The sequence below is a fragment of the Heliangelus exortis genome, chromosome 25, assembly GCF_036169615.1.
Source record: "Heliangelus exortis chromosome 25, bHelExo1.hap1, whole genome shotgun sequence".
Classification (NCBI taxonomy): domain Eukaryota; kingdom Metazoa; phylum Chordata; class Aves; order Apodiformes; family Trochilidae; genus Heliangelus; species Heliangelus exortis.
In genome coordinates, this window is record NC_092446.1 from 2588574 (window position 1) to 2605206 (window position 16633).

The following is a 16633-nucleotide window of genomic DNA, read 5'->3' on the forward strand; positions in this document are numbered from 1 at the left end:
ATTGAGGTGGGAGCTGGAAAACTGAGGTGGGAGCTGAGCTGAAAAGCTGCCAGATCCCCGACTCCTGCATCAGGTTCCTGCCTGATGCTCCATGCTGGAAATACAGGGAAGGACCCTTCTGCTCCCCAAAGCCATCAAATTTAGGGATCTAAGGTCAAAACCAAAGAGATTTTGAGGCACCGGCTCTCTGGGGTTTCAAGAAGAGGTTGGTTCCCAAATTCCAGAGATACTCCTTTAAAACCCTACATATTCCCCTCTAAATCACCCCCTCCCAGGCTGGAGAGCCAGGCTTGCCCCAAAAGTGATGTTTTCTCAGCCCTTTTCCCCAGGAGGGAGGAGAGGGAGGCCTCAGGGATGGGTACCAGTGTTTCAGGATGCTGCAGAAATCCCATTTCCCCTCTCCCCAGCCCCCTCACTCCCTGCAAAACCCCTTCATTTCCTGCTGGTTTAGAGCTCCAAGGGGCTCATGCTGAGCTGGGGGGAGAGGCAGGGACTTTTTTTGGTGCTGTGGGTGGGGTTCCATGTGAGGGTCAGGGCCAGCCAGAGTTTTCAGTGGTCACTCTTTGCATGTGTTTGGCAGTCTCGAGCGTTCGGACTTTTGGGTTTAAGTTATTTTTCCTTTAAGTTATTTTTCCTTTAAGTTATTTTTCCTTTAGGCTATTTTTCCTTTAAGCTATTTTTCCTTTAAGTTATTTTTCCTTTAAAAGTTTTTTTTCCTTTAAAAGTTATTTTTCCTTTAAAAGTTTTTTTTCCTTTAAAAATTATTTTTCCTTTAAAAGTTTTTTTCCTTTAAAAGTTATTTTTCCTTTAAGTTTCTTGAAATGAGTTGCTCCTTGAGTTTGTAGAAAAGAAGTTCCTGGAGCAGGCTGTCTGCTAAGAATCCTCTCATGCTTCAGTTTTCTAGCAAACATGAAGCATCCCTTGCTGCCTCTCTGCTGTGTCCTGTGGTGTGCTGGGAAAGCCTTTGCAGCCAAGGATCTCATTCCCAATGGCTCCAAAATGTGTAGGTCCCACTTCCATGGATTGTCAGCCTTCTTCCAGCCTGTGCCTGTCTAGATAGAGATGTGAAAAATCCAGCTGGAACAAGAGCTTTTCAAAATGATAGTTTTGCTCTGCCAAGGTGGGCTGGGTAGGAGACTTTGGCACATGGATGAGCTCAGTTTGTGAGAGCTGCTGATGATTTTCCCCAGGAAATGCAATCTGAGCCCTGATTTATATTGTTATATATTTACAGCTTTTGTTCAGCCACAGAACACTCCCCTGTGGTCTGACCACGAGCACTGGATGCACAAAGAAAGCACTTGCCCAGCACATCAGAGCAGAGTTCTGCTATGTGCCTGGACCTGGGACCCTTCCCTGGTGGTACTGGTGTGTGTTTGCTATTTAGAAGTTATGAAAAATTATTTTTCTTCCATCTAATTAGTGGTGGAAGGGTGTTTATGGGAACATTGTGGCTCTGTAATGGAGATTTTCTGACTTCTGTTGTGTCTCGGTGCCATTCACTCTGAAGAATGATTGACCAGAGCTGTGTTCTTCACACAAAAAAAAAAAAAAAAACCAAACAAAAAAACCCCAACTAAATTCACTGCATTTTCTGGGCTGGGTCTGAGTCAGGTAGCTGATATCCAGTGTTTCCCCCTGCACAGAGCTGGTTTGAGTGAGTATGAAGGAAAATGTGTTCTTAGTGCTGCTTTCATTGTTGTTCCCTCCTCACCTGGGAACAGACTGAGAGGAGAGGGGGAAAAAAACTTAGCCAGGAGCTGTCTTTTTGTGTTTTCTGGGAGAAGAAAAATAACTACAAACCCCAATGTGCCCAATAACTCCAAACAATTCCTGAATGTGCTTGGTTACAGTATTTCCTGGTGTAGGAAAAAAAACCAACCTTAAAGCGGTGAGAACCAAACCGGGGGGGAAAAAACCAAACTACACCTGGGAAATCCAAATGACTTCATCCCAGGTTTTCCTCTCTGATGTGAATCAGCCACTGGGATCAGTTCACCTCTGCAGCCAGGACATGCTGGAGATATCCAGAGCTCCTTAATTGTTCCCTGATTTCCTGCGTGTGCAGGCGGGGCTGAGCCAGAGCTCTGCTGATGAAACGGGAGAGGACGCCCAGCCCCGGAGTTGTTGCTGCAACACCTCTTGCTCACAGGTGTATTTATAGAACCAGGCAGTGTGGTTCCTGACCGTGCTGTTGCTACAGCCAGGGCTTATTTACACCTCCTTACACCAGCACGGGTGAGGAATTGCCGCAGCACCTTGTGTCTGGGTTGTGTTTTATAAAGCAGCTGATCTGAACCATGGCAACTTCAGGGCCAGCTCTGTCTGCCTGGAAGCAGATAAAATGTCTGTCCTAAAAGCCTGGCAGTGCTTTCCCCATCATTCCTGTTTATCAGGTCGTTCAGCCTAATCCAAACAAGAGTCCCTGCTCGGGGCAGCTCTGGAGCAGGGCTGGAGCCGTGGAGGGGGTGAGGGCTGGTGGGGCAGAGTCCAGCTGGGCTGGCTTGGTGAGGTCCAGCTTAGTCACTTCCTCTGGGAAGTTTGTGGGATGCTCCTGCCTGCTGTGTGGGAGCCCCACCTCAGCTCCTGAAGTTGGAGCAAAATGTCAAAAGTGTTCTCTGCTGACCAGGATAGGAACCTCTCCCACCTTGGGTCTGCTGGGGTCTGAGCAGGCAGAGCAGAGAGCTTGGGGTTTGTGCTGTCCAAGAAGAGCTGAGGAGGGGTTGGAGCTGTGGTGGGAGATGAAACCAGAAGCTGGGGCACAAAGAGCTCTCGGGATGGTCCCAGCTCCCTCCTGCTGCTGCTGCTGAACATCCTCCCTGCAGCCACCTCCATCTGCTGCCACCACATTCCTGCTCCGCTGGGAAACCGGGAAACCCGGCTTGGGAGAAAATCACCTTTGCTTCCTTGTTCTTCTCTGGCGGTAACACCGGGGTGTCCCTCAGCAGCCCCGAGCTGTCCCTCAGCACCTGTAGAGAAGAATTTCCCACCTGCTCTGACGTGGTTTGGCCCCCGGATTCCCCGGCTCCACAAGTCCTTACTCATCCCCTTCTCCAGAGCAGGGATTTCAGGAGGGCCCCTCCGAGGACATTTCCTGGCTGGTGGGAGCAGAGAGAAGAGAAGAGCTGCTGGGTGACAGTGGGAGCAGAGAGCTGAGCTGCTGGGTGCTCCTCGAGGTGTTCCTGCCACGGGATCGGGTGCTCAGCTCCTCTGGCAAAGTCCGGGGACACCTGGAGGAGTCCGAGGCGTGTCGGGAAACCTGATGCCTCATCTCCTCCAATGTGGAGGCGGAGGGAGGAGGGCCCTAAGACATGTCCCTTCACGCTCCCGACAGCTGAAAACAGAGAAGGAAACCCTCTAGAGCCTTTTTTTACCAGCTCAGGAGCTTCGCTGTCCCCGTCTCACCCCAGGAGCCCTCCCGTACTCCAGGACTCTGGGGGGGTGGCAGTCCCGCACCCGCCGGGCGATGAACATCGCAAGGAGAAGAGGATTTTACAGACAGGAGGTGAACAAAACCCTCTGGGAGCTGCCCAGGAGATACACGGCCCTTCACCCCTTGGGGTCGGGAGCCTACGGCTCAGTGTGGTGAGTGGGGGTCCTGCCCCTGGCAGCACAGGGGGTGGGGGTGCTCGAAGTCTGAGGTTGGGACGGGGGGGGACACCCAAGGAGGTGCCTGGTGGCCACCCCTCCATTAGGAAAGGTCACTTGTGTGTGTGATGTGGGGGGTTTGACTCCTGCTCCACCACGGGCAGTGGGTTGGAGATTTGTTTCCGAGATGTTTCCTCCCGTGGGTGTGCTGGGTGGGCTCGGAGGGGGGGGTTAACCCACCCGAGCCCCCCTTGGTGGGTGGCATTGGGTTTGGGGAGCAGGTAGGCAGAGTTTGGGGTGTCACCTTGGCTTTGGGGGTCTTGGGGTTTGGTTTGTAGCAAAGGGAGGGGAAACACCTGAGTGTCTGAAGGTGATTTTTAGGTGGTGGATCAAAGGTTTCCCTGCTGGCTGATCCTGGGCAGCTGGTGTGGGACGAGGCTCCCTCCAGCTTGAAATCATAAATCAGATATAAATTACTGTAAAGCAGGATTGGGACTTCCCTGTTCCTGATCAACCTCTGAGGGAGCAGCAGGAGGTGCTGGGAATTGATCAGCTGGATGAAGGTGCCAATAGGGTGAGGAGCAGGAACCAGATCCCCCAAATCCCCCAGATCCCACTCGGTTCCTGTTGGGCAGCCAGAGGGGACGAGTGACTTGTTGGAAGGTCAAACATGAAGCAGCTCATTGACAGGAGCTGAACGAGCCCCTCTTCCATACCACACCAAGCTAAAAAAAAAAAAAAAAAAATTAAAAAAGGTGTGTTGCCTTGTGTAGGGGTTGGGCAGAGGTTCTCCACCCAACAGGACATGGATCCTGACACGGATCCTGACACCCTGGGGCCCAGGTTCTGTGCTTGTCCCCTGGCTTATATACAAGGAGGCACCCAGTGTTTTTTTTTTCCCCCCATTTTGCTGCTCAGGTGCATTTAAGCTTCTGAAACACTTCAGTGAGTCCTGGAAAATCAGGGCAAAACAAAAGTTGGGGGTTCTGCTGGTTGTACGGTGTGTTCTGGATTGAATCATAAAGGAAAGCAGGAGGACTGAAGGAAAATAAAAGATGTTAAAAGAAAAGGAAGAGAGAAATCCTCCCAAAGTTTCCTTGCCCATGAGGAAAAAAAAAAAAACAACCAATGAAGATGACCAATCTTTTCCTGATTTTTTTACTTATCTTTTACTGAAAGCCTGGGCTGTGCTGGAGGTCCCAGGGATGGAAGGTGGTGGTCATAGAATCCTAGAATCCTAGGGGTTGGAAGGGACCTGGAAAGATCATCTAGTCCAACCCCCCCTGCCAGAGCAGGGCCCCCTAGAGTACATCCCCTAGGAACGTGTCCAGGTGGGTTTTGAATGTCTCCAGTGAAGGAGACTCCACAACCCCCCTGGGCAGCCTGTTCCAGGGCTCTGTCACCCTTACAGTAAAAAAATTTTTTCTGATATTCAACTTGAACCTCCTGTGCTCCAATTTACACCCATTACCCCTTGTCCTATCACTGGTCACCACTGAGAAAAGCCTAACTCCATCTCCCTGACACTCACCCCTTACATATTTGAAAACATTGATGAGGTCACCCCTCAGTCTCCTTTTCTCCAAACTAAAGAGACCCAGCTCCCTCAGCCTTTCCTCATAAGGGAGATGCTCCACTCCCTTAATCATGGTCGCCCATGGCCAGTGCCCAGCAGGGAAAGTTTGGGGTGGATTCATGCAGAAAGCAGAAGTGGCAGCTTGTGGAGTTGGGATTTGCTGTCCTCTGCTGGGAATTGCTGGGAAGCTTTTCTCTCCCAGCGTTATTCAGGCTGTTTCCCCTCCTCCTGAACCAGCTGAGAAACTCACTGGGGCAAACCAGCAAAGTCGTGTTTCTTCCTTCATTAATTCTGCCCAAATCCGTAGCGATTTGGCTTCCAGCTGAATGTAACTATTGAAGAAAAAAATCTTCTGAGCCCTCCAACGTTGCTCTGGCAGAGCTGGAATTCCAAACTTCAGCCAGACATGAAACCTGTGCTGGGTTTCAGTTCCTAACCCTGAGCCATGGCAGTGCTGCCCATGCAGGCTGATCCATCACCCCAGCTCTGTGGGACACAGCTGGGAACCTGCACCCCTCAGATCAGGAAACCTGCCTGGAATTCTGCACAAGCTGTTGGAATAATTGGCCCAAATCCCTTCCTTTTTCTTCCCTGGAAAACTTCCCACTGAGCTGTCCCCTCTGCTGACACCTGCTGAAGTCCTGGAGCTGAGACCCTCCTGGGGATCCCTCCTGGGATACCTGGGGATCCCTCCTGGAGCTGAGAAAGCTCCTCCTGGGATCCCCCATGCCATCTCCAGCCCTTTTTCCCAGCTGAATGCATGAATGAAATCAGCATCACACCAAAGGATGTGTCTGCTCTCCTCCCACTCGTAGCAAGTGGAAAGCACCTCAGTGGCCAGGAGCAGGAGGATTGCCTGGTGGTTTTGGGGAGGCTGATGAGAGCTGATGATAACCCTGACACCTGGAGGATGCACCCCAACTGATCCCTTGTGGCTGAAGAGAAAGCTGAGCAAGAGACATCCCAGGTTTGCAGCAAGGATGTGATAACCCCTTCCTCAGGCAGCACAGAGGGAAGAGCCCCATGGACTGGACCATCCCCACCTCTCTGACTCCCTTAACCTGGTGAAATTCACCATTTCATTGCACAACTAGAGGTGGCATTTCCCTGTTCATTGTGACAGCCTCGTGGTACCTCTCCCTCCCCATCTCAGAGCCTCGAGGAAGAAGTGGTGGCTGAAGCCACTCAAGGACTGTGGAGAGTGAACTGGGTGACTCTGGAGAAGGAAAGAGGAGAACCGTGGCTGTGTGAGGTTGGAGCAGGCTGATGCCCAGGTTGCTGTGGGCTCAGAGCCCCGTGCAGCTGAGAGCTGTGGCTCTGACTGTGCCCATTTGCAGCCCTTCTGCTTCCCCAGGAGCTCAGGATTTACAAAGCAGGAGGAGCTGCTCTGGAAGCCCACAGCAGGATTAAGCAGGGAAAAAAACCCTTTCTCCATCTCTTTGCCTCTTGGAGGGGTGAAGGGCTGAGGCACCAAAGGGGAAGCACTGAGACCCCCCCTGGACAGCATCAGGGAGAAGCCCAAATCAGAGCTCCTTATTCCCAAGGACCTCCCTGCCCTCCCCTCCCCTCACCTGGTGGAATCTGGCTCCTCCTTTGAGCAAAGAGCTTCCAGAAGCAGAGAAAGTGTCACGGGATTGCCCAGGCCAACCATAAATGGCAAATGTGAGCAGAGGGAGGAACACATCACATCTCCAGTGATACCTGGTGCCTCTGGTGTCCAGCCAGCCCTGCTGTGAGCCAGAACCATCAGGATAGAGGCAAAGATCCTGAATGCAGGAGAGTTCCTCCCAGCAGCCTCTGTTTCCAGCACGTGGCATCTACTGTCCTTGCTCCAGAGCACAGTGAAGGTGGCTTAAAATGGACCTTACAGCAACCTCCAGGCAGATGGCAAAGCAGGAATTGCCAGGGAGGTGGTGGAGTCACCATCCCTGGAAGTGTTTAAAAACTGTGCAGATGAGGCACTTCAGGAAATGCTCCAGTGGGTGGTACAGATATTGATAGATATATTTTATTGGGAGGGGATATTGGATCTTAGAGGTCTTTTCCAATGGTGACAATTCTGTGATTCTGTGAATTGCTTTATTCCCTTATCTCCAGGCTTTAGGGATGGAGAAGGCAGAGTGAGAACTAATCCTGCCCTTGAACTGTTTGTTTCCCTTCTCTCCTGGCTCCCTTAGCTCCAGTTCATTTCTCCAGGTCAAAGATGGGGCAGTGATGCTTTGCTTGGTGTCCCACCTGGTCCTCCAAAGAGCACGGGCTGTGCCCTGCTGCCCAAAGCCCTGTGGGGTAACTTCAGTGTGTGCAGAGCTCCTCTGGGAAAGATTAAGGGTTAGAAAACCTTTGCTCTTGCAAAATTGGTTTTTATTTGGGTTTGTTTTGCCTGGGTTTTATTTGTCTGCTGCAGTTCAGCCATAGACAAGAAGACAGGGGAGAAAGTGGCCATCAAGAAGCTCTGCCGCCCCTTCCAGTCACAGATCTTTGCCAAGAGAGCCTACAGGGAGCTCATGCTCCTGAAGCACATGCAGCACGAGAATGTAAGTGCTCATTTTATTCTGTTCTGGATGAAAAAAGGGGAATTTCTTGCCACCTTGGAGCAAATCCTTCCTGGCATCCCCTTTGTTTTAACTGGGAGGTGACGAGGCTTGGCACAGGCGGGCGGTCTCGGGGCTCAAGCTGTCTCTGGCACCAGGCTGCAGCTGGGGATTAGTAAGAGGCAAAGCAGTTGGGCAGCATAGTGAGGAGTCCTCAGATTCCTCAGATGGAGTTCTTGGTGCTCACCCACGTGCTGTGCCAACAGAGAGCTGCTACCTGAGTCAGATGCTTTCCAGGTTTAAAGGGAGGCTTTTCTTCTCCATCAGGTCATCGGGCTGCTTGATGTCTTCACCTCCGCCCCCTCCTACCATGGATTCCAGGATTTGTAAGTTGGGAGTTTGGTTTTGCTCTGTCTCCACTCAGCTGTTGTCCAGGACACCAGGGTTTTAGCAGCAGGAAAATGGATCAGGTTGAAGCACAGTCCCACGGTCTGAACTGCAAAGGAGCCAGACTAAAGGCAGACATCCCCAAATAACAGGGAAAAAGCAAAAGCAGAAAATCAGCTGCCAGAAAACACCCAGAACCTGTAAGCAGAGCCCGTGCTGTGCTCCCAGCTGGGGGAACATGGGGTGTGCAGCCCAAGGTGTGTAAGGAGGAGGTGTTACCCTCCCAGGGCATCCCCTGGAGCCTGATCCACACTGAAGTGCTGCCTGGGGGCTGCTGAGCTCAGAGCCTGCACTCAGGACAGGAGAATTGTTCACCAGGCCCTGGGGCAATGGCATGGAGGATTTTAAAGATCTGGCTTTCTTTTCCCTGTGATTCTGGCTGCTCTTTCTTTTTGGCATTTCCCTGGGTGTTGATGAGGTCAGGTTGGATGAGTCCTTTGCTCTTCCCCATCCTTGGGCAGGAGCAGTGTTGTACCTGGGGTTGAGGTTTTGGCTGCTGGTTGGTATTTAGCAGCCAGCAGGAAAAGTGTTTGAAGGTTCTCAGAGAAGCTCCTGGTGGAAGATCATCAATTAATTAGCAGTCTCAGCAAGCAGGCCAAAGGCTGAAGAAAGCTGCCTTGGTGTTGGCTTCCAAGGCAGGGCTGGAGAACATTACAGAGAGAAATCTGGGAGCCAACCCAGCAGCTTTTGCAGGACTCCTTAGAGCTCCACAAGATGTTTCAGCTCCCAGAGGGTGTAGGGCCAGCCAGAACTGAACATGGAGCTCTCAAGGAAACTAATTCAGAACTGGGGAAGTTTGGGAGAGCCTTAGTTTTACTTGACATTGGATTTGAGGGGAGGAGAGAGGGCGATTTTCAGAGTAGGTGGAGATCCTGGCATTGCTGCAGGCTGTCACAAAAACTTCTCTTAGTTACACAGCCAGAAAAAAAAACCATAAAAATGAGTGAGAACAAGGCTAGCCTGGTTCCCTGTGTTTTTCTTCTAGACTCAGGGCCTTGTCTTCCTGCCTTTTAGCTACCTGGTGATGCCATACATGCGGACAGATTTACAAAAGATCATGGGCCATGAATTCAGTGATGAAAAGATCCAGTACCTGGTGTACCAAATGCTGAAAGGGCTGAAGGTAGGTGGGTCTGGAGGAGTTTAGTGGCTCCCTTGTCTCCTCTGCACACCACCTCTGGGTGGACCATAACAATCCCCCCCTTCCAACACTGAACAGGAAGGTTTGGGGGGTTTCTGGCATCCCCTGAGAAGAAGATCCTCTTGTTCCAGCAGCATCAATCAAAATGATGCCAGTTGGGTATCAAAGCCAGAAGTAGGCAGAGACCTTGTGGTGGCTTTTGTGTGACAGCAGCTGCATCACTGTTTGGTTTGCCCAAACCCTGAGCAAAACTCTGCACAGGAAGGGAGAGGATGGTAGCAATGGGAGCTTCTGAATTTCTAACAGAGAAGAAGACAGAGGGAATGGTTTTCTGTTTGATAGAAGAAGGAAGGAATATGCTGCTTGAGTGGCTTTCTGCAACCCCTGAGCCTCAGGCACTGCTGACATCCTTCACCTGGAGTGAGAGCAGCAGCTCCCAGCTCACCTTAACAAGACCTTTCCCCAGGTCATGGTTATCTTGAGCTTAAACAAAAGGGGAAAAATATAAGGAAGGTTTAGTGACAAAACCCACAGAGTCAGTTTTTGCAACTGGAATCTGATTTTTCCTCTTTTGGGTTTTAGTGATGAGATTATTTTCACACAGTTGAACACCTAAGCCAACAAAGATTTCATGTCATCTGCTGACCATGTTCCCACCTGTAACCCTGATACCTTTAAGAGTTATAATTTTTAATATATTTTATATATAATATATATATATTATATATATAATTTATACTTTTTTGCTCACTGTAAAGAACTATTACAGATCTATTACAGAACCATTACTCTTCCATACCTCCTCTTCTGCTCTGTGCTTCTCAGTGTCATGGCAAATACCACCAGAAATTCAGAGCAGAGCTTTCTTTCCAACCTCCTGCCCTGGGCAGCTGGGACAGAGTTGTGTTCTCAGCAAGTTCTTGTTTGTAGCTTTCATTTCTCTGCTGGAGAGCAAAAAGTCTGAGCTGCTGGTGCTCACCTTGTGGTTTCTCTTTTTCTTGCAGTACATTCATTCAGCTGGAATCATTCACAGGGTAAGTTCTTTGTGCTTTATGGGGATTTTTGGCTGTTTAGGAGAAAAGAAGAGTTTGGTCATAAAGTTAAGGAATTCCTAAGCATTGTTTCACTTCTAGCCTTGTCTGCTCTAAAGCCTCTCTGGCACCCTCCTTCTCCTCCCTCCTACAGCCTAGACATGTTTGAATTTGCTCATTTCTGCAGCATTTTGAGGAAATGCTCTATTTTCTGACAAGCTGTGAAGCATCTCGTGGTGGTTTTTTGACCTGAAACCATTTAAAACAAAACAAAGTCATATTCTGAAGCTGGGGGGTGTGTTTGCTGGATCAGTTCTGGACTCAGGATGTTGGGGGACCCCAGGAAACAGAAGCAGAGGTTCAGCTGAGGCTCTTATTGATGTGTTGCAACCCCAAATGTCCTTGGGATGCTGCTCTTGTCTCTTGTAGGACCTGAAACCAGGCAACCTGGCTGTGAATGAAGACTGTCAGCTAAAGGTGGGTGGAAAAGCCCCCATGGAGCATTATCAGATGGTGGAGGAACTGCTCTGCCAGCAGGAATCTGGCACTGTCATGTTTCCTCTTGCTCTCTGAGACTCAGCTCCAGGAGTTCCATCACCTGGCAGGTGCAGGCAGTGGGAAATACTCCCCTGCTGATGTAACTTGCTGAATCAGGGCCCTGAGACTTGGAATGAACATCCTGTCACTGGCATTCCTGTGGCATGGCAATTCCTAACGACTTCCTAAACAAATTCAATCCTGCTGAGCAATCCTGGCCTTAGGTTGAACCATCCCTGGAGGATAACTGGATTCAGCCACAGTTACCCTTTGGTCCTCATCCACACGATGGCTGTGATTCCAGACAAATTTATTTTTATTTTGAAGGTTTGCTGGCAGCTCCCTGGTCTGTCATGGCTTTTCTGTAATGTACAAATGGCTCTGTAAAGCTGGGTCATCTCCAGCAGAGAGGGAGAGGCCACCCCTGTCAGCTACAGGGTGTTTTTATAGGAAAGGATGAGTCCTGGTGGCCTTGGGAGCACACCCTTGCTGCCAGGTGATAAACTCCAGTAAATAAACCTGTTGGAGCTGAAATTTAAGCTTCAAGAAAGAAAATGACCTTCCAGGTAGCACTCAGCACTGCTCCTTCCTGCAGGGTCTTCAGACAACAACTGAATTTAGAGTGGAATTAGAAGAAACCTGTTAGTTCTTGGAACCATCCCCTGGGTGGCTGTGGGGTGGTTGGAGTTTCGTTATTACCTCTTAGAAGTAGATTTTTCCTCTTAGAAGTAAGTTCTCACTTGCCCGTAGGATTTCTCTTCCCTTTCCTGCCTTTCCTTCTCCCTCTTCCTTTGGTTGAACTGCAGATCTTGGATTTTGGCTTGGCCAGACATGCTGATGCTGAAATGACAGGCTACGTGGTTACTCGCTGGTACAGAGCCCCCGAAGTCATCCTGAACTGGATGCATTACAACCAGACAGGTGAGCTGGGACTGAGGGGTGACAAACCCAGGGATCACACCCAGCTCAGCTCCCACCTCATCCTCCAGATGGTTTTCCCCTGTGTCACCAGTGTCCTGCTGGAGCCAGTCCCAAAGCTGCTGCTGTGTGACTCCCAGAGCTGGCGCTTGTGGGAGCAGAGGTTTTAGAAAAAACAGGGGGGAAAATGGGAGTGAAATGGGAATTGGTGCTTGCTGGTTTCTCTATTTTTTTTTTTCTCTATTTTTTTTTCTCTATTTTTTTTTCTCTATTTTTTTTTCTCTATTTTTTTTTCTCTATTTTTTTTCTCTATTTTTTTTTTTCTCTATTTTTTTTCTTTTTTTTTTTTTTTAATTTATTTTTTACCCCTTTTTCTCTCTGCACAGTGGATATCTGGTCTATTGGCTGCATCATGGCAGAAATGCTGACGGGGAAAACACTGTTTAAAGGAAAAGACTGTATCCTTTCAAGCTCAACCTTTTCCTCTGGGGGGAGGAAGAATTCTTGGGGGGGGGTGTGTGAAAGGGCTTTTAGGAATTTAGGCTACTGAGAAAAACTGGTGGCAGTCTGGTTTACCAGGAGGTAATTACAAGGACCAGGAGGTCTTTTTGGTGAGGAAAACAGCAAGAAGATGGGAGGGAGCCAAGGCACCCTTAGAAATACAGCACTGTGCTGGCCACGTGTGCTGAGTCAGCAGTTTAGCCTCGTGTGGTCACAGCTCCATCCCCAAACCTAAGGGCACGTGTGTCCTGGCAGAGTTGTGCCAAGAAAATTACCCATTGGTGAAAATGGGCATCCCAGGAAAAAAAAAAAAAAGCCTTGGTTTTTCTGGTTTAATGGCTCTCTGTTGGGTTTATTTCATAACCTCCTCGTAGTTCCCACAGGTCCTTGGCTCCCCCAGCACCCAGCCCACAGGCTGAGCTGTTCTGGGTGTCCAGGGCTTGCTCCTAGATGGGTGAATCTTTAACAGAGGCTGCCAGACCTTGATCAACTGACTCAGATCCTGAGAGTCACCGGGCATCCAGGAGAAGACTTCGTGGAGAAGCTGGAGGACAAAGCAGTAAGAAAGTTCCCTATGGATTGAGGTGGCCCTGGCAGAGGTGTGGAGGGGAGAGGTTGGGTTGGTTGTGCCTGTGAGGTGGGAGAAGTGCAGCTCCTGAAGAGGAGCACAGCAGTTTTCCCCCTTGGCAATGAAGATGTTTGGGAGACACCAGAATATCCAGAGAGGGGGTGGAAGCCCCATCCCTGGAAGTTTTTAAGTCCAGGCTGGACAGGGCTCTGAACAACCTGATCTAGTGGGAGGTATTCCTGCCCCCCCATGGCAGGGGGGTTGGAACTGGAGGATCTTAAAGGTCCCTTCCAACCCTGAAAATTCTATGAGGCTATGATTTGGGGTGTCTGGGGAGCTGGTGTGGATTGCAGGGGCTGCTGGGTGAGGTGTCAGATCAAATCACTGACCTCCTCTGGTCTCCAGTTTGGCCCCTGCAGCAGGAAGAGTTCTGTATCTTGGTTGGTAAAAATAGTTTATTGCAAACTGCTCCTGAAAGGTGACATCTGGGCTGATCTGCTGCTCCTTTTTGCCCATCTGAGCTGTGAGACCCAGAGCTCCATTTCCCACCTCCTGGCACTCGTCCACCTGCAGTAAATGTCTGTGCTCTCCTTTCTCTTTCAGGCTAAGAGTTATATCAAATCCCTCCCAAAAATCCCCAAGAAGGATTTGTCTGTGCTTTTCCCCAAAGCCAATCCTCAGGGTAAGTCATCCCCAGTGTTCCTCATGTGTGTTCACAGCTGGAAAGGAGGCAGCTGATCACCACAGCTCTGAGATTATTTTTCTTCACAATTTCTTGCTCCTTCCTCCCTTGCAGGTTGTGCCCCTGCACATATTTGTATGTATGAACTGAAAAAAAAAAATTATTCTTTAGTGGGATTATGATGGCAACGTTCTGCTGTCCTCATTCACTTGGGGTTTTTTGGTATTTTTAGTTTAATTTTCAAATGACAAAGCCTCTAACACAATATTTAAGGAAGGGAGGAACTTGTGACTCCCAAATCAAGAAGCTGGAGAGTCCAGGTGCTGCAGATGTCTGTGCTGGGGGATGCAGATTAGGATTAGGAGCATGTATCAGCTCCACTTGGTATGAGAGCTGAGTTTTGGCTGAGGTTGTTGCTTTTGGGATATTATGATCAGCAGCATTTAGAGAAGCAAACCAGCTCTGCTCTGTTATTATTTCCCAAATCTAAGGCATTGTAGGGTTTAATAAATTGCTAAGAGGACCCCACAGTCTACTACAGTAAATGTATTTATTTTTTTTAGAGCTTAGCTCCTCTTTGCTGAACACCTGGATCTGTTAATACTTAAGAGGCAGCTGAGATGTGCAATTTTCAGGGTAAAAAATCGATCTCTCACAAGGAGCTCTTTTCCCAAGTTGATTAGAGGTGAGAGTGGGCAAAACTCTTGTAACAGCTGCAAGGAAGAAAGCATTAAAGATGATAAAACCAAGAGGGAACAGGGCTGACAGATTAGTTGGTATCTGAGTTTCCTGCCTTCCTGTTTATCAGAGATGTCTCTTTTTCTGTGTAGATTACTCATTATAAAACTGCTTTGAGTTGCAGAGGTCAGAGTGAAAGCAAATTATTAAAACTGAAAAATATCTTGAAGTTACTGGCTCACTGTTTGTGTTCTTGCAGCCCTATCCGTGCAGCAAAGCTTGTTCAAGACTAATTTGTGGGGTTTTTTCTGCACAATTCACACGTCCAGTTCTGTCAGTGAGAGCTCCCCAGGGCTGTTGGGCAGATTTTGCATCCCCACTGCCAGAAGCTCCAGGCTACCCGGGTCAGGTTGAGGGATCTCGCGTTTTCAGGAGTTGCAGGATGGAAACAGGAGTCCCCTCCCTTGCAGGGTTCAGGCACAGGATTCCTGTTCTCCATCACACCTTGCTTAGCCCTCTCCATGTCCTCTCCTGCAGCCGTGGACCTGCTTGACAAGATGTTGCAGCTGGATGTGGAAAAACGCCTGACAGCCACGGAGGCTTTGGCTCATCCCTACTTTGATCAGTTCCGAGATGTTGAAGAGGAGACAGAAGCTCAAGAGTCCTATGATGATTCTCTGGAACACGAGAAGCTTTCCATAGATGAGTGGAGAAGTAAGAATTTTGTCTTCCCTGAAGACCCTGACTAGCCTAGGATCTAGGATCTAGGATCTAGGACTTTCCCACCTCTCTCCCTATCCTGGACACTGGTGCCTCAGTGGTTGTGCACATCTCCCTTTCTTTACTCTTGTTTTTTATGCATTAAGCCAAGATCCCTCTAGCTCTTCAGGCTGCCTCTTTTTTACCCCTTTTCTATGTCTCTCCCTTCCTGTGCCTTCCATATCCTCTCCCCTGAATCCCTCCTCTCTGCACACCCATCACTCCTCTCCAATCCCACACTCATGGTGGTTTTGTTCTGTTTTCCAAGAGCACATTTACAAGGAGATCCTGTCCTTCAGCCCCATTGCACGGAAGGACTCAAAGAAGCACAGTGGGATGTCCTTGTAGTGACAGTGGGATTCCCTTCTCCTGGATGACAGATGGGATTTACTCCACCTTGACAGATGGGATTTACTCCACCTTGACAGATGGGATTTACTCCACCTTGCCTTGCTGGTGCCCATCGTTTGGCCTCTGGGACTTCTCTGGGTGACACCGTGCTGGGGGTGTTGGACTTTGTTCTACTGAAGGGGGGGGGAAAAGGACCCCAAACAGTTTTCAGCACAAAAGATAAATATATTCTTGTTGAAACTTGAAGTGGGGCAATTTTTACCTGGTGATTTTGTTGGTTTGGTTTGGTTTTTTTTTTTTTTCATATTCGTCCACCTGAGGGAGCAGGAGATTCATTGCTGCCTTCTCAATACTCAGGTTTTAGTACATTAAATATGGGTAAGGTAAAGAAAAAGGTAAAGTTGTCTGGGAAGTGAGCCCAAAGCAAAATAATCAAAATTAGTGAAATTCAACATAAAAAACTTTATGCAATCTACCACTGAGTGGGTCCCCTTTCCCTGAGCAGTCAAACAGCAAGGTTGCTGGGATGGTGTTGGCTCCAGGACATGGTGGGAATCACCTCAATCCTGGGATTGTTCTGTGTTCACAGCAGCTCCAGACTCTTATTATTCCCAAAACTCCCTCCTAGGCTTCTTCCCCCTCCAGACAGATGCTGCCTTCTCTTTTTTTTTCATTCTGCTTATTTCATTTTTGATCAGTGCCTTCTCCTTACTGCCAGCTGCAAACACATCCTGGGAATCCAAGGCCACACTGGGGTATTCCAAGCAGCTGGGTTATCATCCAGCAGCTCTCCTGCCCTTTCTGCTCAGCCTGGTTTCTCCAACCCTTCTCTCTCCACCACCCTTATCTCTCCCTGAGCACCCTCTCCTTTATCTCTCAGCAGGGCTGGTGTTTCCTTACATACACACCCCTTCTATCCTCATTCCTTCTGCTCTGCAGGATCAGTTAAACCAGGGAGCCTCTGCCTCACTCCTCTTCAAGGGCTGCTTGCTTGGAAGAGACATTTAACTCATTGGGAAAATAGTCAGCTGTCAGCCTTTAAGACTCAGCTCTCAAATTAATTTTAAAAAGTTAAAGAAAGCAAGCAGAAAAGTATGCTGCATTAGATGAAAGAGGAAGGTAATAATTTAGCTCAGTGAACACAGAAAATCAGTTCAGATATCACAGTTTTTTGGTATCAGGTTGGCTCCTTCAGTCAGCATTGTTAGTAATTGCATCTAAGATGATCTTATTAAATAGAATATTTCCCAAACCCCACTACAAGCTAAATGAATAAGAGTTCCATGGATTCCCTTCACTGCACTTTCACTGAGGTTTTGTGCTTC

General features: G+C 49.0%; 1 protein-coding gene across 1 annotated transcript; it reads left to right on the forward strand.

Moving 5' to 3' along the window:
* Window positions 1-2465: 2465 nt before the first annotated feature.
* On the forward strand, window positions 2466-15554 carry MAPK13 (mitogen-activated protein kinase 13). The gene is made up of 13 exons (XM_071768698.1): window positions 2466-3585; window positions 7569-7698; window positions 8023-8081; window positions 9157-9265; window positions 10288-10317; window positions 10744-10791; window positions 11658-11772; window positions 12156-12227; window positions 12750-12829; window positions 13442-13520; window positions 14736-14912; window positions 15226-15323; window positions 15378-15554. Exons 1-12 carry the CDS (start codon window positions 3467-3469, stop codon window positions 15303-15305), a joined length of 1098 nt encoding a protein of 365 aa, XP_071624799.1. The 5' UTR covers window positions 2466-3466; the 3' UTR covers window positions 15306-15323; window positions 15378-15554.
* The last annotated feature ends 1079 nt before the right edge of the window (window positions 15555-16633 follow it).

Bases quoted from the DNA above. Each gene is read 5' to 3' on its own strand.
- MAPK13 (XM_071768698.1), top strand. From the start codon at position 3,467: ATGAACATCGCAAGGAGAAGAGGATTTTACAGACAGGAGGTGAACAAA. The intron at 8,082-9,156 runs GTAAGTTGGGAG...CCTGCCTTTTAG, and splicing joins TACCATGGATTCCAGGATTT to CTACCTGGTGATGCCATACA. The intron at 12,830-13,441 runs GTAAGAAAGTTC...TTTCTCTTTCAG, and splicing joins AGAAGCTGGAGGACAAAGCA to GCTAAGAGTTATATCAAATC.